Source organism: Tupaia chinensis, unplaced genomic scaffold (assembly GCF_000334495.1).
Source record: "Tupaia chinensis unplaced genomic scaffold, TupChi_1.0 Scaffold000387_1, whole genome shotgun sequence".
In the NCBI taxonomy this organism is placed as follows: Eukaryota; Metazoa; Chordata; class Mammalia; order Scandentia; family Tupaiidae; genus Tupaia; species Tupaia belangeri.
In genome coordinates this window covers 2323862-2346525 of record NW_006159889.1, presented here as the reverse complement: position 1 = coordinate 2346525, position 22664 = coordinate 2323862, and the positions used below count along the sequence as shown (strand labels likewise).

General features: G+C 51.8%; 1 protein-coding gene across 5 annotated transcripts in view; it reads right to left on the bottom strand.

Moving 5' to 3' along the window:
- RNF220 (ring finger protein 220) overlaps positions 1 to 22664 on the bottom strand; it is a 347984-nt gene that overhangs the window by 25880 nt on the left and 299440 nt on the right. For all 5 annotated transcript variants that reach the window (XM_006153783.3, XM_006153787.3, XM_006153788.3 and 2 more), the window contains 2 exons: positions 11594 to 11726; positions 3694 to 3739 (listed from right to left, as the gene is read on the bottom strand). In XM_006153783.3, the coding sequence (XP_006153845.1) occupies positions 3694 to 3739; positions 11594 to 11726 (179 nt within the window). The remainder of the gene's footprint in view (positions 1 to 3693; positions 3740 to 11593; positions 11727 to 22664) is intronic.

Below are 22664 nucleotides of genomic sequence, written 5' to 3'. Positions count from 1 at the left end.
GACTGGCAGAGAGAAGAGGGGCAGAGGGGCAGGGGACCCCTCTTGAGATTCTGAAAGCATGTGGCCAAGCCCTGGAGTGGGCCATGGCTTAGCTTTAGGAATGGGTAGACCCGGCTCCCACCCCTGCAGGGAGTGCAAACCTCCTACCCTGTCTAGGCTGATCTCCGCCTCAGTGGAACAGGACTCCCAGTACACTCTCACTGGGCTGGGATGATGCATGTTTTGTTCTCTGCCAGAGATCAGAGACGCTGGGGCACCCCACGAAGGGTTGAGGGTAAAGCCACAAACCCGCTACCCTGCCTGCCCCTAATATAGGCTGATGGCAGCCCTGCTATGGAGACAGTAAATTAAATAGTATGTATGAGTTTCCCGCGTGCAGCTAGGGATGTACGCTGGGTCCATTTATCCCCGTGCTGCGGCAATGACCCCAGCACAAACCCCAGCAAAACTAATCCCCCCATGTCAATCCTGCATGGCCTCTTCTACATACGCCTGCAGTTTAGATTAATAAACTGTCTGCTTGGAATCGTGTGCAAGCACCACAATTCTAAATGCCACATGGCACATTCGGCCTGAGAGCCAGCTCTTGCCAAGGCCTGTTCAGCTGCAAACCGGGGGCCTGGAGGCCTGAAAACAATCCATACTTCCTCCCCCCACCTCTCCAGCCTGCACAGCTCTGAGCCGGAAGCACGCAATTCCCTGGGAGTCCTCCCCAGCCTAGAAAACCATGCCAAATCGCCAGTGACAGCCCAAAGAAAGCAATTTGGGAAAGATGGAGCAGCCATTTATCCTTCATCTCCGACTGAGCCTTAGGATGTGACCCGCATGTGGTGGCCACGCTGCGCATCCTCAGCCAGGGCCCCGGGAAGCAAGGGCAGCTGCTGGGCTGGCAGTTCGCCCTGACTTGCCCGTCCCCAGGCGCTGGAGGAGGGGGCTGGCTGGAAAGGGCCTGCTGGGAGTCCCTGCAACCTGGTGTTCACCCACTCATGCCCAAGGGGAGGCCCAGTAGGCAGCTCAGCCCCCTGCTCAGGAAGGAGGTGCTTTCAGGCGATGTCCTTTTCTGGTCCCAAGGCAACTGCTGGGGAAGGGAGCAATGTGGTCCCCCGCCACACACACCAGGAGGGAGCTCATGCTATGTGCTTTCTCTCTCTCTCTCATTCTCTCTAGGTTAGAAGCCCTGAGAGGCCTCAGCATTACACCTGGGGCAAGTGGAATAAAAAAAGGTCACTGGCGCTTTTTAAACATGGACCAAAAAGCAGTAAAATGTGTTTTGAAAAAAAAATCCCAGCATTAAATCATGACTTTTTGCCTGGCTCTTCGCCTCATTAAAAGTGGCCTTTTGGAAGGTAAAATTATCATTGTAAGCGATAAGATCTTTAAGAAAATAATTCACGGCTTCTTCACCCTTTAATATGATAGCCGCCACCGGCTAATTTTTTTCTTAATGGCAACGAGGCCATCAATCTTGTCTCAGGCCCCCTCACCCTCCCCTCCTTGCCTCCCTCCCTCCTTCTCCCTGTCCTCTCAGTCTCTTGCTTGAACCTTCTACCTCCTGCCTCTTTCACCCATGACCTGCTTCCCTGGAGCCTAGGTCAGGACAGAGAACAGACCCTGAGCTGTCCGGCTCGGGGGGCAGGACCATATATCTGATGATCAGTATGCCCGAGTCCGTGTTGCAGGAACCTGGACGTGTCTCAGCTTGCTTGTGTGCATATTCTGGCCTGGGTCTGTGTGGGTCTGCATGTGCACAGTTCTGGATATGGACTTGATTGTGTCTGCCAGGCCTTGGTCCTTAGAACACAGGCCTCAATGGTTCCACATCCCACCCTGCCAGCGATGCCCAAGTGTCAGATGTCACTGCTTATGTGGCCAGCCTGAAAGCTTGTCCAGGACCTGCCCTAACTGCAACATTAAATGCTGTAGCTAGGCCAAGCTCAGGGACTGGGCTCCCTACCCCAAGGAGTCCCACCTTTTTCTGGGCTGGAGGAGTTCTGCCTCCATGTTTAAGGCCTACACCAATCCAGTGCTGGGCCGAGTTCTCTTTCCTCGTCCCCCAGCAACTGCAGTTGAGCACTTTTCTAAATGAAGGTGCGGAGTCCGCTCTCACCCTTTTTAAAGGCCTACCGAGTGGTTGGGCCCACCCTGAGGAGCTGATACTTGTCACACTGGCCCCTCTCACCAAAATTGCCTGCTTGGAGGTCACCAGTGACATTAAGCCATTCTAAACACAATGGCCCCTTCTCCAGCCTTTCTCCTTTTGACTGCTGCCCAACCCATACCTTTGGAAACTCTCTTTCCTTAGGGTCCTGAGATAGCCCGTGCCCTCCTGTGCCCCTCCTACCTTGTGGACTGTTCCTCCTCCACATCCTGTCCCTTGTCTTGACTCTAAGGGCAAGAGCCCACCAGAGTCTTTCCTTGACTTTTTTTTTTTTTTTAAGAGTTATTTTTATTTTTAACTTTATTTATTTATTTATTTTAATTTGACTAGAGAGGGATAGATTGAGAGAAATAAAGTGAGAAAGTAAGTCGCCAGGTCCAGGACTTAAACCACAGTGGCCATGTGGGAGTCCAGTGCCCCTAACCACCACACTACCTGCTGATCCTGGCTTCCTTTTTTTTTAGTTTTTAGCTTTTTGCTATAGGGTGCGTAGGCTCGCCAGAGAGACAGAGAGAGATCGAAAGTGAGAAATCACACCCAGGGGAATGACCACACAGCAATCCCTTCTCCTCCATTCTTCTCTCAGGATTTTGGATACGTATGCACCTGCACCCAGTGTGCTTTTTAAGCTGCTGGGTCCAGGACTTGAAACATGGAGTAGGCCATGTGGGATCCAGTACCTTAACTACCTCACTGACCCACTTTTCCTGACTTTTACTCTAACATCAACATACGCTCTCTCTCACTGATTTCATCCATTCCAGAAGGTTCAACCTTACTCCTCATTCCTTGTCAAATGAGCTGGGGATTCCTGCCTTTTTGAGTTATTTTGAGAACTTACAAGAACTTACTAGCCTTCCACCAAGGTGTGGGGAGGGGACAGATATACCGTGAGAGGGAGCTGAGTCCTTCTTTCCATGTCTCCATGCCCTTAAAATCACCCCCTTTGGGGAAGCAGTGCCAGTCCACCTACCAGGAGTTCCCGGTGCGAGTACATCACTGTGCTGAGGCCTCCTGGGCCCCTCCTGTGCGCTGGATACTGCTCCTCCCTTTCCTTTTCCATATAATGCTCTCAGGGCTCTCCCAGAGTCTGTTCAGAGGGGCAGACTGTCTCCCCAAATGGGCCCAGTGCCTTCCCCAGCTCCTTCTTGCTGTCAGGACAAATAGACTCACACACAAACACACCCTGGTCTGGCTTCGAAGGCCCTGCTGTCTGTCTGACCCTGCAACTATGTTCTTCTCCATCTGCTACAGCACATCTTCCTTTCTGAGTCTCCCCAGCCTTAGTGCCTGGGTCATCCACACCCCTTAGGCCATTCTTGGCTCTGACCCTTCTCCTGGCTGGGAGGAAGATGTCACATGACCATACCCTCACACACAGACCACACACACACACAGCAGCCCTAGGCCTCAGGACAATGTTCAGGGGTTTGGGAGACAGTTGGGGATCTGAGAAGAGCTACCTTGGGAAGAACTAGTTCTGGGGAGGCCTAGTTTAGGGTGAGTAGGAGGAAAACACATAATTGGACACCTACCTTAGGGGTGCCTGGAGCCATGGCATCCTTCAGAAGAGAATTCTTGCTGCCAAGAAAGAAGAGAACAGGGTGACAATTCCACCTGCTGCCCAGGGCATGCAAGCATAGAGGAGCAAGAAGACCTGAAAGAGAGAAGGCATAGCCGGCCCAGCCCAGCCTGGCCCAACCCAGCTCAGCCAAGCTCTAGCCAGGCCATTCAACCCCAGGTGCTCAGCCTAGCTCAGCCCCTATCCAGGGCCAACGGCCAGTGCTGGACACGGGGAGGGGGACATGGACTCCATGCATGGCCGGCTCTTCAATGAATCTGAGGAAAAGAGCTTTACCTGGCTCCTGGTATCAGAATCAGTAGATTCTGCCTGTCCTGGAAGCCCCTTCTCCCCGCCCTCTGTCCTAGCCTACTCTTAGTTCCTATGGGATTGGGGTGATGGAGTTGACATGGCTCTTGTCAATTCTCCCTCCAACATGCTGCAAACTGTGTTAGGCTAGGAATGATCTCCCCCTGATTCAATTTGTCAGCCCCAGGCCCTCCGGCATCGGGCGCGGCAGGCGGGCGGGAGCCAGGCCCTGAAATATGGTGGGCAGCTCAGAGCAGGCGGGGGCCGGGGTGGGAGGTGATGGATGGGCTGTGGGGGAGGCGAGAACTGTGTTTAATAACAAAATTGGTATGCAAGGCCACATCCTGCGCTAAGCATGAGTGATCCAGAGCCACAAAGTATTACAAATCCCCGCTAAACAGATGCTGACAATGGAACAAGACGTATCAAATCAGATCCACTTCAGAAACATTAATATCCCTGTTCCTGTCCCTCCCCGCCTACCACCCCCACTGTGTTCACCACATCTGTGCTCATACATTCACGTGTGTGCTCTCTCCCACGCACACAAATACATGCACACAGAGGTTGCTGACACAGGATGCCGACACGTGCACAGGGGTGGACACAGTCCATTTGCAGAGGGTCCCCGCACAGACACACCCACAGAGCTAGCCCAAAGGCACAACAAACACAGCGTACATACCCAGGGCAGAACACACAGAATACACATGGACTTTCTGAGGGCATACACAGGGACTCACAGATGTGTTCAGCACCCACAAGGCCAGACGCAGACGTACTCAGTACACAAGCGAAAGTGAAGGCAAAATCACAGTGGCTCTCAGTGGGGCACGAGGCGCATCTACCCACCTGGGACACATCCGCCACTGTCTGGAGACTTTTTTTTTTTTTGGAAAGGTTTTTTGCTATAAGTCGCGTGTGCTCACCAGAAAGACAGAGAGAGACAGAGAAACAGAAAGCGAGAAATCACCCTCCAGGGGGGATGGCCATGCCATCCCTTCTCCTCCATTCTCCTCTCAGGATCTTGGACACACACACACACACACACACACGCACACTCGCCTGGTGTGAGTTTAAGCCACCGGGTCCGGGATTTGAACCGCGTTTTCCTACATGGGAGTCTAGCGACATAGCCATTACGCTAACTGCTAGTCCCATCTGGAGACTTTTTTTTTTTTTTTTGAGAGGTTTTTGCTACAGGGCGTGTGCACTTGACAGAAAGACAGAGACAGAAAGCAAGAAATCACCCCCTCAGGGGGAATGGCCATACCACAATCCCTTCTCCTCCATTCTCCTAGGGATCTTGGACATGCATGCACACGCACCCGGTGTGAGTTTAAGCCAGCAGGTCCGGGACTCAAACCACGGTTGACTACATGGGAATTCAGCGACATAGCCATTACGCTAACTGCTGGTCCCTCTGGAGACATTTTTGACTATCAAAACTTGGGTATGTGTGTGTGTGTGTGTGTGGTCCTGGCACCTAGTGAGTAGATATTAAACATTTTTCAGTGCACCAGACAGCCCCTCCCCATGCAATGAAGAATGGGCTGACCCAAAATATCCATAGTGCCAAGGCTGAGAAACCCCGGGATGAAGGCAGATTCGCACATACATCCATAGACACACTATGATTCTGCCAACAGGCAGGCAGATGCATGCAGCCCCCACCCCCACCCCTGGAGATGTGGGCGTGCATACAGATGCACAGGGCCACGGTGTCCCCTTCCCAGAGACAGGCCCATAAAGACAAATTCCCGACAGCCACAGAGACTGGATGAAGAGCTCTGGTGCACACAGGCCCATCTCAATGCATGCACGGATATGGGCATCCACAGCACCGACACACACACCCCACGGATGGTGAGCCGCCTGGACACACACACACAGATACACGTACATCGAAGCGCAGCCACCTGGCTCCACAATGGGGAGAGGCCGAGGTCTGAGTGTAAAACCAGAGCTGCTGGCAGTCCAATCACACAGTGGGTACAAAAAATTACCAAGGGCTGCCAGGACAGGTTCCCTTCAAGTTCATTTTGTCCACAAGGGTCTGTGCCTGGCCCTGATTGAAGTGCTGGGGATACAGAGAGGAAACTGAGCTGCTCTAGAGGAGCAACTAGTTTGGGACTCATCATTCTGTCGCTCACTCAGTACACGAGTGCTGATGGCACCGTTCATACCTGCAACTGCAGGAGGCCTCTGCTGTATACACTGTTCTCGCCCTGCCCCGCCCTGGACCAGGATCCTCCTTAGAAAAGGAAGGCGTGATTGAGTGTGTCCCTGCTATAAGGGCAGGCATAGGCCTTGTGTGTGTTAGCTCACGGAATGTTCATGCAAACTTTACAGAGTTGACATAGTCTTGAGAATGGTTTGGGATTTGAGTTCCTATCTGCCCAAGTCCAAAGTGCTGATTCTTCCCGTGTGTATGTAACGTGTGTGCGTGTTTGCAGTTTTAGACAAGGTCTCGCTGTGTTGCTCGCAGTGGCCATGAGCTCATGAAGCTCCGGCTTCAGCCTCCTGAGTAGCTGGGACTATAGGAGCACCCCACAGTGCCCACCTGTTAGGGTGGCTGGGCACAGAACCCAGACCTCCCGCGTGGCCTCAGCCTGTCATTCAGCAGCATCCATGTAAAGTGCTGCTTTTTAATTGCTCACGCTGCCTCCTTAAAGTTACTCCAGGTTTAAGCTAGAGGGAAGGACTGAGAGTTCTTTTTTTTTCTCTGCTTCTGTGCAATTTTGGGGAGGGTCCTGCTGACTCTGGGCCTCAGTTTACCCTGCCAGCATAGAGCAGTGGGGACATTCATGCGGCCTCTCACTTTGCCAGTCAGATCCTCTGGCTCTTCCCCGAGCCATGCTCTTCCCTTCCCATTCCTTTGGGCCTGCACTACTTCTGACTCCTTCCGTGTCTCGGAGCAAGGAGCCCCTCCCTCCCTTTCCTCCTGATCGCCTTCAAGTTGGTTTGGTCCCCCCAGAGACTCAGGAGTCTGGTTAAGGGCTGCCTTGGAGAAGAGCGTTCTGAGCCCTGGAGCTGCTGGATCCTGGCTCCCGCCCAGCCCATCAGCTCTGCCTTCCGTCCCTCCCTATTTCCACAGCCCGCCCCCAACGATTTCCTCCCTTGCTCAGTCACTCGCTGCCTAGTGATCCATGGGTTTTAAATTATAACTGGGACCCAGGAAACGCGTTCCTAAGTACAATATTCATGGGCTGGGCTGACACTTTTAATTAAGGTGATTTACACTGAATTATCCTTGGAAATAAAGAAATGGTGCGCTGCCCGGGAATAAACTATCATCACCAGCCGCCTTTGTAAGTTACACTTCGTTTTAATCTATTTGGGGAATTGTTTATCTAGTTCATTACCCAACCAAACACCGAGGCCGGCCTTAAATAAGGCTTAAGTGGGGGTGGGGGCACTGCCATCTCCACACCCCGCCTCTCCTCCAGAGTCACCCAGCCTCTCCCTGGTTTTCCAGCCCTGTCAAAGCACTGGCCAGAGAGCTGACTTCCCCACGTGGAGCCAGATCTCACCGCCATCCAGAAGCCCCCCCGCCCCAAGATCTCCAAGCTCAGGTCCCAAGTCAAGCCCCACTCTCAGCTTCACACATCTATGTTCGCGCTCCTCTTCTCTCTGGGTGGAGCTGCTGCCTGAGGGCCACCCCGAGGTCCGGAGCAAGGTCCCCCACTGCCGTCTTCACTCCCCATCTGTGTCTCTGCCTCTCCACACATATCCAGTTCCTACTCGTCACCATCTGACAGCCCAGGCTTAGCATGCCTGGAGCCCTGTTGGAGTCCCCTCCTTCCCTGACACCTGCTTTTCTGCCACCACCTCCTCCAACCTTCCAAGCCAGAGAGCTTCCCATAATAGTAAGTTCCCCAGCTAGTCCAGGTGCTTCTGTATCCCATGGCCCTCCCATTGTCCTAGGTCACCTTGTCATCTCTCCCCTGGGCCCTGCCCAACCTCACTTCCCTTCTGGCTTCTACCCCATCATATTCCATCCTGGCCTCCTGAGCCACTGTCCTGCAGCCAGCTCTTTACTGTGACCAAGCTTCATCCTGGCCGGAGAATGTTCTAACAGCCCCTCCCCCCACACACACCTCGGACACCCTCTAGCACTGAAGGTCTGCCACTGTCTAGCCCGGATCTAACTTTGCCCTCTTCGTTCTGACTGGCCAGGCCCTGGGCCCCTTTGTAGGACTGAGAAGGGGAACCATAGAGGAGAGAGGATAGAGAAGGAGTGAGGGTGGGCGTGTGGGCAGGGCCTCTGACTTCAGACAGCAAGTGCTTGGCCACCGGGATTTCTCATTGCTCTTCCTATCTGTGGGAACAGCGTCTGGTGCTCTCAGGGTGTGTGTATGTGTGTGTGTGTGTGTGTGTGTGTGTGTGTATGCATGCACCTATATGTGCTGAACAGGGGTGTGTGCGTGTACCTGTTTGTCCGTTTGTCCAGTGAATAAGTTCATGTCTGTGTCTTTGTAAACGAGCCAGCCCTGGTGTGAAGCTGGAAGGTCCTTGCTTCTCTCTGGGAGCCCTTGGTAGCAGCCTGCTCCCCAGGGGGCCTGCTGTGTGCTGTTGGGCCCAGGAAGGCAGAGGCACAACCAGGTAGGAGGGAAGAGGACCCATGGTGGAGCGTACCGGCAGCAGCACCCAGGCTCAGGAGCCGGCTAGGCTGAGGAAGGGTAAGAGACGGGCGGACAGGGACAGCAGGGGAAGACAGGGGAGGAGCCAACAGGGGAGAGAAGAGAGGGGAGAGGAAGGGGAGAGGAGGGCTGGAGGTGGAGAGGGCGAGAGGCGCCACATGCCAGAGACGAGGTCTTCAACCACCTCTGGCCAGAGCTCTGTGTGATGCACACAGGCCCTGCCCCTGTAGGACTCAATTTCTCCATCTGTGAAAACGGCTGTTCGTATGCCCCTCCCTGTTCAGGCTGATGGTGGGGAGGCGAGCGGACGGGAGGGGTCCGGGGCGCCCCACGGCCTCATCTCTCGCAGCCTCCTCTGCGGTGCTCCTGCCTCACCGGCGCGGGCAGGGGCGGGGCAAGGGCAGCCAAGGCTGGGGCCCTCCCCGCGCGGCCGTCAGCCCGAGGGAGCTGACACGCTCCTTGGGAATTTATCACGCACCCAATTACAATGTTAATTGGCAAGTTCCTGAAATCAATTAATTCGCAAATTTTTTCCAATTAAAAATCCAGATAAATCACGAGGGCGGCGGCAGGCCGTTCCAGCCTGCAGTCCGGTGGGCGCAGCGGCCGCAGGGAGCGGAGGGCGGGAGAGGCGAGGGGCGGGGGCGGCGGGCGCGGCTGCCCTTGAACGCCTTTGCCGGCCGGTCCGACTGTCAGCGCGCCGGGCGCGGCGGGGCCGAGACAGATAAAACCATCGACCCGTCGCCGCCAGCGCTTCGGCTTTATCGATCCGACGGGAATTTCACTTGCTGTGCAGATCCCGCTGTCCGGCTGTCAGACACCCGGTGGGGAGGGGGCGTGCCGGGGCCGCAGGGCGTGCACGTACCGCGCTGGGCACGGGTGCAGGGGGCGCTAGGCTGGGCCTGGATGTGAGGGGCACAGACCTGGGAGACAGGACAGCCGCATGGGGCATGGAGCAGAGGTGAGGGCTCTGCTGGGGTGTGGAAGTAGGGGACGCTCTGTGGGCAATGACAGTGCAGGGTCACTGAGAGTGAGATAGGCAAACTGTTGGCATAAAGGCCACAGTGGGCGGGGCAGGTGTGTGGTCTGGGGCTAGGTTGTAGCAGCACCCCGGAGGAGGCAGAGAGCACCAGGCCTCATTCTTCAGTCCCCGCAGGACACCACTGCTTTTCCAAGGCTCAGCAGGTCCCTCCATCTCTGCCTCTTCTCCCGTCCTGTGGAGAAGTCCTCCCTTGCGAGCAAATTACACAGAACTCCTCATGGACCGTCAAGGTGTGAATGCAACTAAGGAAGGATGCTTCTTTCACTTTCTGCCCTCGGCAGGCAAACGCTGTGTGTGTGTGTGTGTGTGTGTGTGTGTGCATGTTGGGCTGCATGCCTAAGAGTATGGGCACTGGAATTGAACACTTAGGTACGAATGCATATTTTCAAAGTTTCTTCATTTCTTTCTATCAGTGTCTCTATGCCCACGTACCTGTGGGAATGAGAGAGAGAAAGAGACATCCCCATGCCCCCAGCAGGATTCTCATGCCACAATCCACTCCCAGCCTCAGCCGATCAGGACTGCATATGTACTGATATGCTCCAGTGTGCACAGGGAGACCTCGGGATGCCAACTTAGGACCTTCCCATGTGGCCGTTACATTGCAGGGCATCGTGTTACCACTGCACCACATAGCTGGCCAGGTCTGAATCTTTACCACTTACTAACTGTGCAACCTTGAGAAGTCACTTAACTCTGTACCTCAATTTCTGTATCTCTAAAATGGGGGTAATAATTACCCTCTACCCCAGAGGGTTCTTGTGAAGATGAAATAAATTAGTGTAATATAAAGTACTTCTATAGAGTATGGCCTGGCCACTCCTTTAATCAAAAACGGTAGGTATATGCCCTCTCCCCTTGACTCTGGATGGGCTATTACTGTCTTGATCAATAGAGAATAGTGGAAATGACAGTAGGTGACTTGCAAGGCTAGGTTATAAAAGGGGATCTAGCTTTCATCTTGTTAGCTTAAACATCTGTTTTGGGGGCCCTGACCTGCTGTGTAAGAAGTCCAGCTACCCCGAGGAAGTCCAGGCCACCTGGAGAAGCTGTGTGTGGGTGCTTTGGTCCCAGCCCCAGCCCCAGCCGAGGTCTGGGCCGGCAGCCAGCATCAACCACCAGACACATGAGTGAAGGAGCCTCATGATGATCCCAGTTCTTAACCACCGCGTCTCCCCCGCTAAGGCCCCAGGCACCCTGGAGCAGACACAAGCCATCTTCCCTGTGTCCTGTCTGAATTCCTGACCCTATAGCTTTCACAAGCACAATGAAATGGTTACTTTAAATTGCTTGGATTTGAGGTAGTGTGTTCCACCCCTACCCTGCTCCCTTCAATACCCTGGCTCCTCCACAAGGCACTCGAGGGGGCCCAACCCAGTCCTTCAGGCAGAGACAAGGGAGGGAGGGCTGAAGGGAGGTGGAGGGGGACAGTGGAGAACTCCCCTGAGCACATTCTCAACAGCATCTTTCAGACCTTGAGATTCAGAGCAGGTAGTGCTCACCCTGCTGGTGGGCAGGACCAGGCTGAGCATCTGAAGGGGCTGCTGGACCCAGTTCCTGCTTTTTTTATCCTGCTCTGTGGGTCAACATGGCAGTGCCGGGCCTGTGGCAGTGGCCTGTCCCTGTCCAGCTCCTCTTGTGCTCTTTTGAGGCTGGGGCTTGAGGACCCACTATCCTCCCACATCCAAATAGAATAAGATGTGGAAGGCAGCACTTCTGCAGAATCTAAGGACTGGAAGCAGGTGTCTGGAATGGCAGTGAGGCTTTGCTGTCCACCTAGGGGCTGGGGTGCAGCCAGGCAGCTTTGCCTGGGACCTGGGGCTAGAAGCCTGAGTGGAAGGACTCCTTTGGCAGGCAGGCTTCCTGGGTAGGCAGCTTACCTTGAGGGCAGTTGGGCCAGCTGTTCCAGTTCCTGCTCCATATGCTCCTGCAACTCGCTGGGCCTCAGCAGGACCTGGCAGATGGGGCAAATAGGGGCCTGGCTGTCAAACAACGCTGCTGCTTTCTTCTTACCTGGTGAGGGAAGGACAGACAGACACATAAAATGGGTGAGTCCATGGAGGGAAACCAAATCACTCCTCTAATCCAAGCTGCTGTGGCCCTCTAAGGGCTTCTTAGCTAGGGTGGGGGGGGTTGGGGGGATTAACATAACCCTGAGGGTCTCAGAGGCCATGAAAGTCACTCCTCTTTGCAGCTCCAGAGGCTGTGATCATGAACGGCACCCTTCTCAGAAATCTACAGGGACACAGTCAGCGCTCTGTGCAATCAAACCTTGATCACTCCATTCCATAGGGGGTTCTAATTATACCATCACCCAGAAGAGACAGTGCCCCCTCTGTCTCTCTCCTTCCTCACTGCTTTCACATCCCCCAGATCTGAAGAAGGGGGAAAAGAGAGGGAGCAAATTCCTGAAGTCATTCAGCAAATACTCTCTGGTGCCTACTCTGAACCAGGCTCAGAGCAGGTGCAGAGCAGAGGGGACACAGAATGGAATCGGATCTAGTCCCCGCCCTTGAGGTCCTCAAAGTCAAGTGGGAGACACAAAAAGACCAGATTCTCCCAGGGTAGCATTCTTTCTCAGTTCCACGCTTTTCCTCAGGTTCTATCTTCAGCCCCGGCTTTCTGCTTTCTGTACGCTGGCCTTTCTGTATTCAGGCTCGTGGCCTTAACTCCCACCCGTGCCCTGTTGACTGCAGAATCAGTATCTCTACCCCAGACTCCTCCTGATTTCTACAGAGCTCTGTCTCCGAATGCCTAAAAGACACCAATGCCTGGATGTCCCAAGAACCGGAAAACCAGCGATTCAAAATTGAGTTCAACTTTTTCATCCTTCCCAAGCCTGACCCTCCATCAGCAGTGTTCATCTCAGTGAATGAGACCTCCAGTCACCTAGTCCCTCAAGCCTGTGATCTTGCCTCACTCTAGGCCCCTTCCATTGCCTTACTGCCCCTCCTACATCCAGCTACCCACCAAGTCCTATCTGTCTGTCTGCTTCTCAATATTCCTGGACTCTATATTCTCCCGTTCAGGTCTCACTGCCTCTCTCTTGGATAATCTCATTGGCTTCTTGTGAGTTTTATTGATTCTGGACTCTCTCCCTCTAAAAGACTCTTCAAATTGTGTACCCACAATACCCGAGCACACTGAGAGCATTATGGGAGCCTGAATTCTATCCCCAACTTGGTCACTGACAGTAACCAGAGCCTACCACGCTAGAAAGGACCTGAAAGTTGCCTAGCGCACCCTCATTGAGATGCTTAAAGCCCCTCCCATGCTGCTCTTCCTACCCAGTGCTCATCTAGCCTCTGCTTACAGGCATGGGGCTGAGGAACTACATTAGTCTGGAAACATTTCTGCCTATCCATGCATTCTCTGACAGTGGAAAGCTCTTCTTCAACTTGCCCTCAATCTTCCTTCCTTCTTCCCACTGGTGCCTAGAGAGGGTCAAAATCAGCTTTCAGAGATAAAGACCATACCTTTATCTGTCCTGAATCCTTTAGCAAAAACCTTAATAATAAAAAAAAAACTTGCAGTGCACATGTGTTGCCTGAGTAGGGCTATCAGATTAAACACAGGATGCTCAGTTAAATTTGGATTTCAGACAAACAATGAATAATTTTTCAGTATAAGTATGTCCCAAATATTGCATAGGCTATACTTATACTAAAAATTATTCATTGCGTTTTAAAAACTAAAATATACCTGGATGGTCTGTATATTTATTGGCTAAATCTAGCAAGCCCATACCCGAGGGAGCTCCCAGTTCAGGCTAAACACAAGAACCACCTCCCTTTGATATAAGACTGAGGATGACTATGGCTCCCCAGGCTGAATCATCTGAGGGCTCAAAGGAAGGAGCAGTTCATTCTGGGTCTGTGTTTTGAGGAACAGAAAAAAGAGAAGGTCTAACAGAAGTGAAATTACAACCGACTTTAGAAGTATACCAGGCAGAGGGCCAGCTCTGTGGTCTGGTGGTTAAGACAGCCAGATCCTGTATGGTCAGCTGCATGGTTCAAGTCCTGGGCCCAACATCTTCAAAAAATCCACAGGGGGCCAGTAGGTGGCATAGTGGTTAAGGCACTGGACTCCCATATGGCCGTGCTGGACCTGGCAGCTTGAAAATCATGCCGGCATGTATGTGTGTGTGTCCCAAATCCCGGGAAAATCATGCCGGCATGTATGTGTGCTTGCCGTCCCTCCCGAGGAGTGATTTCTCACTTTCCCTCTCACTGTCTCTCTCTGGTAAGAGCTTGTATCCTATGGCAAAAACCTTACTAACAACAACAACAAAAATTGCAGGGCTTGTGTGCATGTGTGCCAAAAAATCTCAACAGGATGGAGAGATGGAGAAGAGACTGTAGCATGGCCATGTCCTATTGGGGAGTGCATTCTCTGTCTTTCTCTCACTGTATCTCTATCTCTGTCTCAATTTTTCTGGCAAGCACAAGAACACTCTGACAAAGTAAAAAAAGACAAAGAAGAAGTAGTATACCAAGCAGAAAATGGGAGCAAATGGATGAGTTAGTGAATAAGTCATGAGTTCCCTGTTGGCTGGGACTTTCTTATCTGTTTCTATATTTACAGACAATTTATAGCAGGCTTCTCATAGGTTACTCAGTGATGAAGCAAAGAAGAGGAAGAGAGAAAGGGAAGAAGAAAGGTGGGAGCGAAGAGCAGGTTGTCCTAGAAGCCAGGTAACCTTTACAGAGCTGGGACGTCGGCTGTGGACACTTTGCATGTATCAGGCAGGTAGGTAGGAGGTCTCTGAGGAGGGGAAGAAGTCCTGCTGCTCAGATGCCCATGGAACAGCTGGAAGGCAGCTCTGAGTAAAACGAGCAGATGGGGGCCTGGTCTTGGGGGAGGGAGGCCAGGATTCTAGTCTCAGCTCTACCCTTAATTCTGTTTAACCAGAGAACCTCAGAATGAGATCCTAGAAAGTCTCCAGGGCATTTTCTTTATTTTATAGGTGGGGAAACTGAGGCTCACAACTAGACACAGATCCTGTACTTGGCTTTACATCTCATGTGTCTATTCACTCAGCAAACATTTGTTAAATCAGTCTAGGTCAGGTATTATTTTAGGAGAAACTGGAGATTAAAGAAATGAGATCCATTCTTGGTCTTAAGGAGATCATACTTTAGCAGGAAAGCCAAAAAAGAAAATCAGGGTGGGTCAGAGCTATGAGGGAGGCATGAAGGGGTTCTGAGGGGCAGGAAGGGGCTGATGGGGGTTGCTAGGATTTGGCACAAGAAGGCAGGACTCAATGGGAGGAATGGTGGTAAGGTCACTGGAACAGGTCATTGAACAGAGTCTGGGTTAAAAGGGGGAAAGGGTGAGAGAGGAGAACAGAGAAAGAGGAGACTCTAGGACACAGGGTCTGCTGAGGGCAATACCAGGATACAGCCCCTTTAGCCTGGGACACCAAGTTTGGGCTTCTTCTTAGGGCTTCCTGGGGCCCAGACTCCTCTCTCCAAGCCCGGGACCATGCATGGGAATCAGCATTCCCATACACCTGTTCTCTGTTCATCTACTTTGCTGCTGCCACGGGGCTATTCTACTTTGCTGAGCTTGGCCTTGGTTTCGCTCTCAGGACAATGGACCCTCTTTCTTGCTCCCAGTTTCAAGAATGGCATTGACTGAGATCAGCAGAGAGACCCTGCAGCTGGTGCCCTCCACCCCACCCCACTTTCTCTGGGGTTGGAGTGGCAGGTGTCAGCATGGCCACGAGGCCCCCTGCTTCCCCTCCCCCGCTGTGTTCCCTATAATTTTATATTGAGACCTGTGGTCATGACGTGGGTTTTACTGCACTAACGACATGGCCTGCCCAGGTTTAATGACAAAATCCATACTCTGGCCCTGGGCCTGCTCCTCGTTTGCATAATTCCCAGAATACAGCTCCCTGAAGCTTTTGACCCGGGCCATTACAGTGGCCATAAAATGGGCCATAAAACGGCTGGGGATGGCCAAGAGGAGGGGGCTGCGGTCTTGCTGGAGTGGGAATGCAGTCCTCAACCCCTACTCTTCCTAGACTTGGGAGGACGCAGCCCCTGGTTCCTCCCTTCCACAGTTCCCAGAATCCGGGAGTCCGTCTCAGGCCCCCAGAAATCCTTAGTCCAGCTGTCCATCATTGCAGGGGCCCTGTTCTAATCCCACTGGCAGTGTCAGGGGTGTGCAGGCGCAGCCCACCTGAGGCCAGCTCAGAAAGCCTCCCCTGGAGCACTCCTCTCTCCTGGTCACACACCGTCCCCCAACAGCTGGTCACAGGTGGGTCTAGGTCATGCGGGCGCAGGTTGAATCCTGTCCCTCTCCAAGAGACCTCACTCCCTAGGGAGGTCAGGAGCCAGGCGGAGCAGCATAGTGGGGAGACGCGGGAAGCACGAGGGGATGGGGACAGGGACAGGCTGTCAGTGCTAAAGATGATGAATGGGGGAGGTGAGGCGGGAGGCCCGGTGTTATCGGCAGAGGATGGCGGGCGCGGGCGCTCGCCGCTCCTGCTAATCCCCGGGCGCTGCCTCAGCCCTCGCACTGATAACGAGGAAATGGGACTGACAACAATTTTTAGCTGAGAGATTCTTCACCAAAATGCCAGGCGGCCGGAGGTCTGACAGCGCCTGATTGAGTGTGTGAGTGTGTGGGGGGAACGCCCGCAGCCCCCTCCGCTCGCATGCAAAGACGGATCGCTCATTCCGCCTCCCGTCCACATTCATTACCACACCTCCCTCCCCGCCACCCCAGCGCTGGAGCGCCTGCCACCTCCACTTCTGTGCTCACTACAGGTATCCCCCCAGAAGCTCGAGGGGGCCCGAGAGGGGAGGGCCTCCTGACCTCGGCCTTTCACAGGGCAAGCCCAGCTCAAAGAGCAAAGGTAACTGCAGAGGCAGGGCTGAGTCAGGACAGTCAGGTCCTAGCCGGGAGGCTTGGGAGTTGTGACCTCCAGGGTGTCGCTTCCCCTCCAGATGACAACGAGGATCTAACAGGAAGTGACTGTCTAAGCTGTGAGGGGGACAGGCCGGTCGAACCCGGAAGAGAGGTCAAGCCATCCATGTACCCTCTCCTTGGCCTGGACTAGGCACCAGCCAGCCCAGCCCTCAAGCTGTGGACCTGGGCCTCAGGTACTGGGGCCCTAGATGAACCCTCTGCTGCCCCCCTCTGTTGGGAATTGCTGACCACTGGGAACAGGGCACCGGCTGCTCCTTCCCTGCCATCTTCCACAGGGAAGCTGGTGCAGAATTGGACACATTCAAAGGGACATCTCCCCATCACTAATCCAAGTCAGGGCAGGCCTCGCAACTCCCCAGACCATGTGATGGCCTCTCTGGCTTGGTCTGTTGGTTTTGTCCAGGTTCCGTTGCTTTGAGGTTCCATTCCCTCATCTCTGCTTGTCCAAGCTGCAAATCCTCTATTATCCTTTCTTTACAGACCACTAAAGGCAGGGTTTAACTACCTGGTTCCTGGCCATGGATGAAGAGGGTTAAAATGAGGGTAATGACAGATTGTAATGGAAGCTGGGCCTTTAAGGAGTGTGTGGGGGGACCAGCAGTTGGTGTAATGGCTGTGTCGCTGGACTCCCATGTAGCTGACCACAGTTCAAGTCCTGGACCTGGTGGCTTAAATTCATGCCAGGTGCATGTGCATGTGTGCCCAAGATCCTGAGAGGAGAATGGAGGAAAAGGGATTGCGGCATGGTCATTCTCCTTGGTGGGGGGTGGTGGTGGTTTCTCGCTTTCTGTCTCTCTGTCTCTGTCTTTCTGGTGAGCACATGCGCCCTATAGCAAAAAACCTCTCCAATAAAGAAAAAAGCATGTGTGTGTGTGTGTGTGTGTGTCTACAAATATATACACACGTGTGTGAGCTGCCACAGAATGACCTCTATTTCTTAGTGACCAAGACACAGAATAGAACTTGAAGCAGAAAAAAGACACTAGCACAGGTTTGTTGTTGGACCGACAGCTATCCCCTCTGGTATCTGGCCTTCCTCCTGGCCATGATTAAGGTTCCTTCACTTGGTGGGTTCCCTGGCTCTGGCCCCTCTTACCTCTGTGGAGTCCAATCCATCCTTACCCATTGTTCTAGTCCATTCTATTGCTAATAATAGAAAATACTTGATTTTTAAGGCCAACAGGTGGTGTGGTGGTTAAGGGTGTTGGACTCCCACATGGCCAAGCGCAATTTGGGTACTGGATCTGGTGGCTTGCTTTCTGACTTTCTCTCTCTCTCTGGTCAAATAAAAATAAATAAATAAATGAATAAATGAATGAATGAATAAATAAATAAAGTTAAATAAAATAATTATTTAAAAGAAAAAAAAAGAAAATATCTGAGTCTGGGTCATTCATAAAGAACAGAGATTTATTCAGCACCTGGTTTGGAGGCCCAAGGGCCAGGGGCCATAGTTAGTGAGAATCTTCTTGCTGGCAGGTAATATGGCTGAGGGCAAAAGTGAGCACCTCTCAGCCAGCAGGTGGCATGGTGGTTAAAGTGCTGGACTCCACCTAGCCAACCACAATTCGAGTCTTGGACCTGGGGGCTTGAAAAACATGCTGGGCATATGTGCATGCATGCCTAAAATTCCAAGAGAATAGAGGAGAAGGGATTGCAGCATGGCCATCCCCCCAGGGGGTGATTTCTCACTTTCCTCCTCAGTATCTCTCTGTCTCTCTCTCCAGAGAGTTTTTGCCCTATGGCAAAAACCTGGAAAAAAAAGTGAGCATGTCTGTGTCTGTGTGTCTCTGACTTATTCTTTCTTTATACGCCCACCAGGCTTCCATCATAGGAGTCCTGCCTTGATGGCTTTAATTCTAATCTCCTTCCAAAGGCCCAAAGTCAAACTAAGTTCACAGACTCATAATCCCATCACAACCAAATCTCAACACACGAATTTTGAGGGGACATATTCAAACCATAGCACTATTATATTTATTTATCGGTTTGTATGTCAATGTATCTGTCTACCCATCTATCACCCATTTGTCCATTAGTAATAATAACTATTTATTGTGTGTCATTATGTGTTAGGCTATAGATTAATATGGAACATATTTTATCTCACTTAATCCTTACAACAGTCCTGTCAGGTAGGTATTACTATCTCTATCACACTGATGAGGACAGGCGGCTCAGAGCAATGCAGGGACAGAGCTACAAAATGCAGAGCAGGGATTTAAATCCAGGTCTGTCTGCCTGTAAGCCTGAACAATACTCAGCTACCACCCACAGTCCACAGCCTAGCTAACAACTCAGGACTGGTCCACAGTCTATCCGACGCCACCACCGGTCTGTTGTAGTATGGACGCCAGACAATAAGGAGTATGCCTACCCTCAGGGGACCTAGGGCCTCACTATGGATAGAGACAGAAAACAGGCATCCCAGAGAGGTCTCAGAAAAAGGGAAGTAAATGAACTATTGGGAGTGTATCACCTGGTCTGGGAGGTGAAGGAAGTAACGTTTAAACAAAGATCTGAAGGCTGAGTCGAGCGGTGACTGGGGGAAGTAGCGTTCCACACAGAAAACAGCGTATCTGAAGGTACAGAAGGGGGAAGACTGAGTGAGGAATTGAAGTCCAGTGTGTGGACCAGCTGGGAACATGGTGGCTAAGGTGGCTGGATCCCACATGGTTGACTATGCAATTCAAGTCCCAGACCCAGTGGCTTGAGAAACATGCCAGGTATACATGCAGGCGTGCCCAAGATCCTGATAGGAAGGAGAGACGGAGAGGAGGCATTGAGGTGCAAGCATTCCCCATGCGGGGTGCTTTCTCCTTCTCCCTCTTCTGATCTCTGTCTCTCTCTGTCAAATTAAAAAAAAAAAAATAAAAATTCAGCGTGGCTGGAAGACAGAGAGTGAGGGGCAGGGTGCTGAGATATGATGATAGATCACGTTCCAGAGGACTTTTTTTTTTTCTAAACCATGTAAATGATTTTGGCTCTTATTTTTTTATTGACTGTGGGCACATGCATTCCTCAAATTGAGAGAAAGTGAGAAAGAGAGAGAGAAAGTATCCCCCCCATCCCCACCATGGGGCGCGATCAGGCTGCAATACTTTTTCCTCCACTTCTTCATTCTGTTAGGATTTGGGGCATACATGCACATGTGCCTGGCTTGGGTACTATTATTTTTTTTTATTTTTTATTTTTTGGAGATTTTTTGGTTTTTGCTATAGGGCACGTGCGCTCGCCAGACAGACAGAAAGAGACATAGAGACAGAAAGCGAGAAATCATCCCCAGGGGGGATGGTCACATCGCAATCCCTTCTCCTCCATTCTCCTCTCGGGATCTGGGGCACGCACGCACACGCGCCCGGCGTAAGTTTTAAGCCACTGGGTCCGGGATGTGAACCACAGTTGACTACGTGGGAGTCCAGCGACATAGCCATTTCGCTAACTGCTGGTTCCCAGTATTATTATTTTTTAAAGGTTATTTCTGTATTTGTTCCATAAGAAAGAGAGAGACAGAAAGACAGATAAAGAGAGACAGGCTCCCAACAGGGTCTACCCCGAGTCTCAGCAGCCCAGATCATGTGCACGCACACTCGAGCCCAGGGTGCACAGGGAGGTCCTGGGACAAGAACCTAGAACCTTCCCATATAGGTCCAGTTGCATTATTCCTGTGTCACCATCTGGTCCCAATGTTATTGTTTTTAATGTACAATGACAGGGGTCAGCAGGTGGCATGGCAGTTAAGGTGCTGGATTCTCACATGGCCAACTGTGGTTCGAGTCCTAGAATTGTTGACATGCTTTCTTGCTTTCCCTCTCTCTGTGATCAAATTAAAAATAATAATATAAATAAAAATTAAATAAATCATTCTTTTTTTTTTTTTAAAAAAAGAGATTTTTGCTATAGAGCACATGCGGTAGCTGGAGAGAGACAGAGAGAGAAAAAGTGAGAAATCACCCCCCGGGGAGATGGTCATCCCTTCTCCATTCTCCTCTTGGGATCTTGGGCATGTATACACATGTGCCCAGCTGAGCTTCAAGCCTCTGGGTCTGGGACTCAAACTGCGGTCGACCATGTGGGAGTCCAGTGACATAACCATGACACTATCTGCTGGGTCCTAATCATTCTTTAAAAAATGTACAATGATAAGCTATCAAAGAGTTTTAAGCAGGGGGGTGACATACCAGGTTTGTATTTTGAAAAGCTGATTCCAACTGCAAAGTAGCATATGGCACAGGGGGATGAGAGTGAACGCAGGGAGGCAGTTTAGGCGTTCTCTCCCCACTCCGGCGAGAGCTGATGGCAACCATGGTATCACGAGGATGGTGGAGAGGAACAGAAGCACACAGAATGGGAGTTAAAGGACAGAAAGGATTAAGGATGACTCCCTGGTTTCTGGCTTGAGCAACTGCTAGGTGGTAGACCTTTCACTGACGTGTGGAACGGGACAGAGAGCAGCAGGCCTGGCAAGGCAGAAAACGAGTTCAGCGTTCGATGGATGTACTTAGTTTGAGCCACTGTTAAGACAGCCGAGGGAAAGTGCTGAGTAGGCACTGTATGTGAGCCAGAGCTAGAATTCGAGATGGGAGACCTTGACACGTAGATAAGAACTGAAGTTCACCACTGTATCCTCTGCGCCTAAAACAATGTCCAGCACACGGTAAATTCTCAAAAAATATTTACTGAATGAATGAATAAATGAATGACGTTAATAGTAGGTGAAATCGCCGAGAGAGAGAGGGTAAGAGCCTGGAGCAGAACCCTGACTAACTCGAACAGGTGGAGGGAGTTTAGGTCAGCAAAGACTAGGCGGGAACAACCAAGAGGTAGGGTGGAAACGAGGACTGTGCGACGTCACGGTCACCAAAGCCCTGGAAGGAAGTTTCAGGGAGGGGGAAAGGTCAAACGCTGCTGAGAGGTCAAGAACATGAGGTAGGAAAAGTGCACAACCACTCACCCTCTCCTCTGTCCGTCCATCAACCATCCAAACCACCTCATAACTCTCCCACTCTCCCCTCTCACTACGTCCTTCCTCCTCCTTTTCTCTCCAGGAAACCATGACTGGTGTCTCTGCTGAGTGCGGGACAGGAAGGGTTAACGTGCTGACAGACGGCATTTTTTACCTTCAGTCAATATGAACAAGGCCCCAAGACTATGATTCCAAACATCTGGATTTCATCAATATGTGATCTGTCATCGTATATTGGCATTCCCCAGTCCCTGCGCCAGAGCAATGCGGCTGGTTTTATTAATACGTCAAATACATTATCCGTGTAATACACTTGTCTGGCTGGGGCCTCCCGCTGGGGCGGGGCGGCGGATTTGAATGTATGATGAATCAGTTTGCATTACATGTTCGTAAGTCATCATTTGTCAGGATTAATAGGCATCTCTGGTCGAGGAGGTGGGGGTAGGGCGGGCAGGGGAGAGATGTGTATTTAGCTGTGGCCCATCCTTATCTGCTGGTGCCCAGGGATGCTCTGAAGACAGCTGCACACCCCCCTGCCCAGACCTGAAGGTAGTGGCTGGCACTCAAGGGCCAGAGGCAACATTTTCAGCAGTTCGAGTCACCTGGAACCAGGCTTCTGTCTCTGCTTTGGGCTTGTCAAGTAACCAAAAAGAATAGATATAGCAAGGGCCATTTGCACAGGCCGGCTAACTCTTCTCCTTTAGGGCTCAACTAGAATTGCTTCTTCCAGGGAGCCTTCCCTGACTCCTGCAGATGGTATTAGGTGCCTCCTCTCTGTTCAGATAGCCTCTTCCAGCGGCATTTGTCACACTGTGTTATCACCTGTTATAGGTCTATCGCCCTCTTTAGACTGTGTATTTTTTGAGGGTAAAAATTTAACTTGTTCACTGCGATAGCCCTGACATCTAGCAGAGGGCATAGCCTGAATAAGAGAACAGTAATAGTGAGAGAAATGAATACATCTTCCTCCAATTAACGAACACATGATCACTGACCTTGCTGAATCTCTAAAGATGCAGACATTAGCTGGGACCCACAGGGGCTCT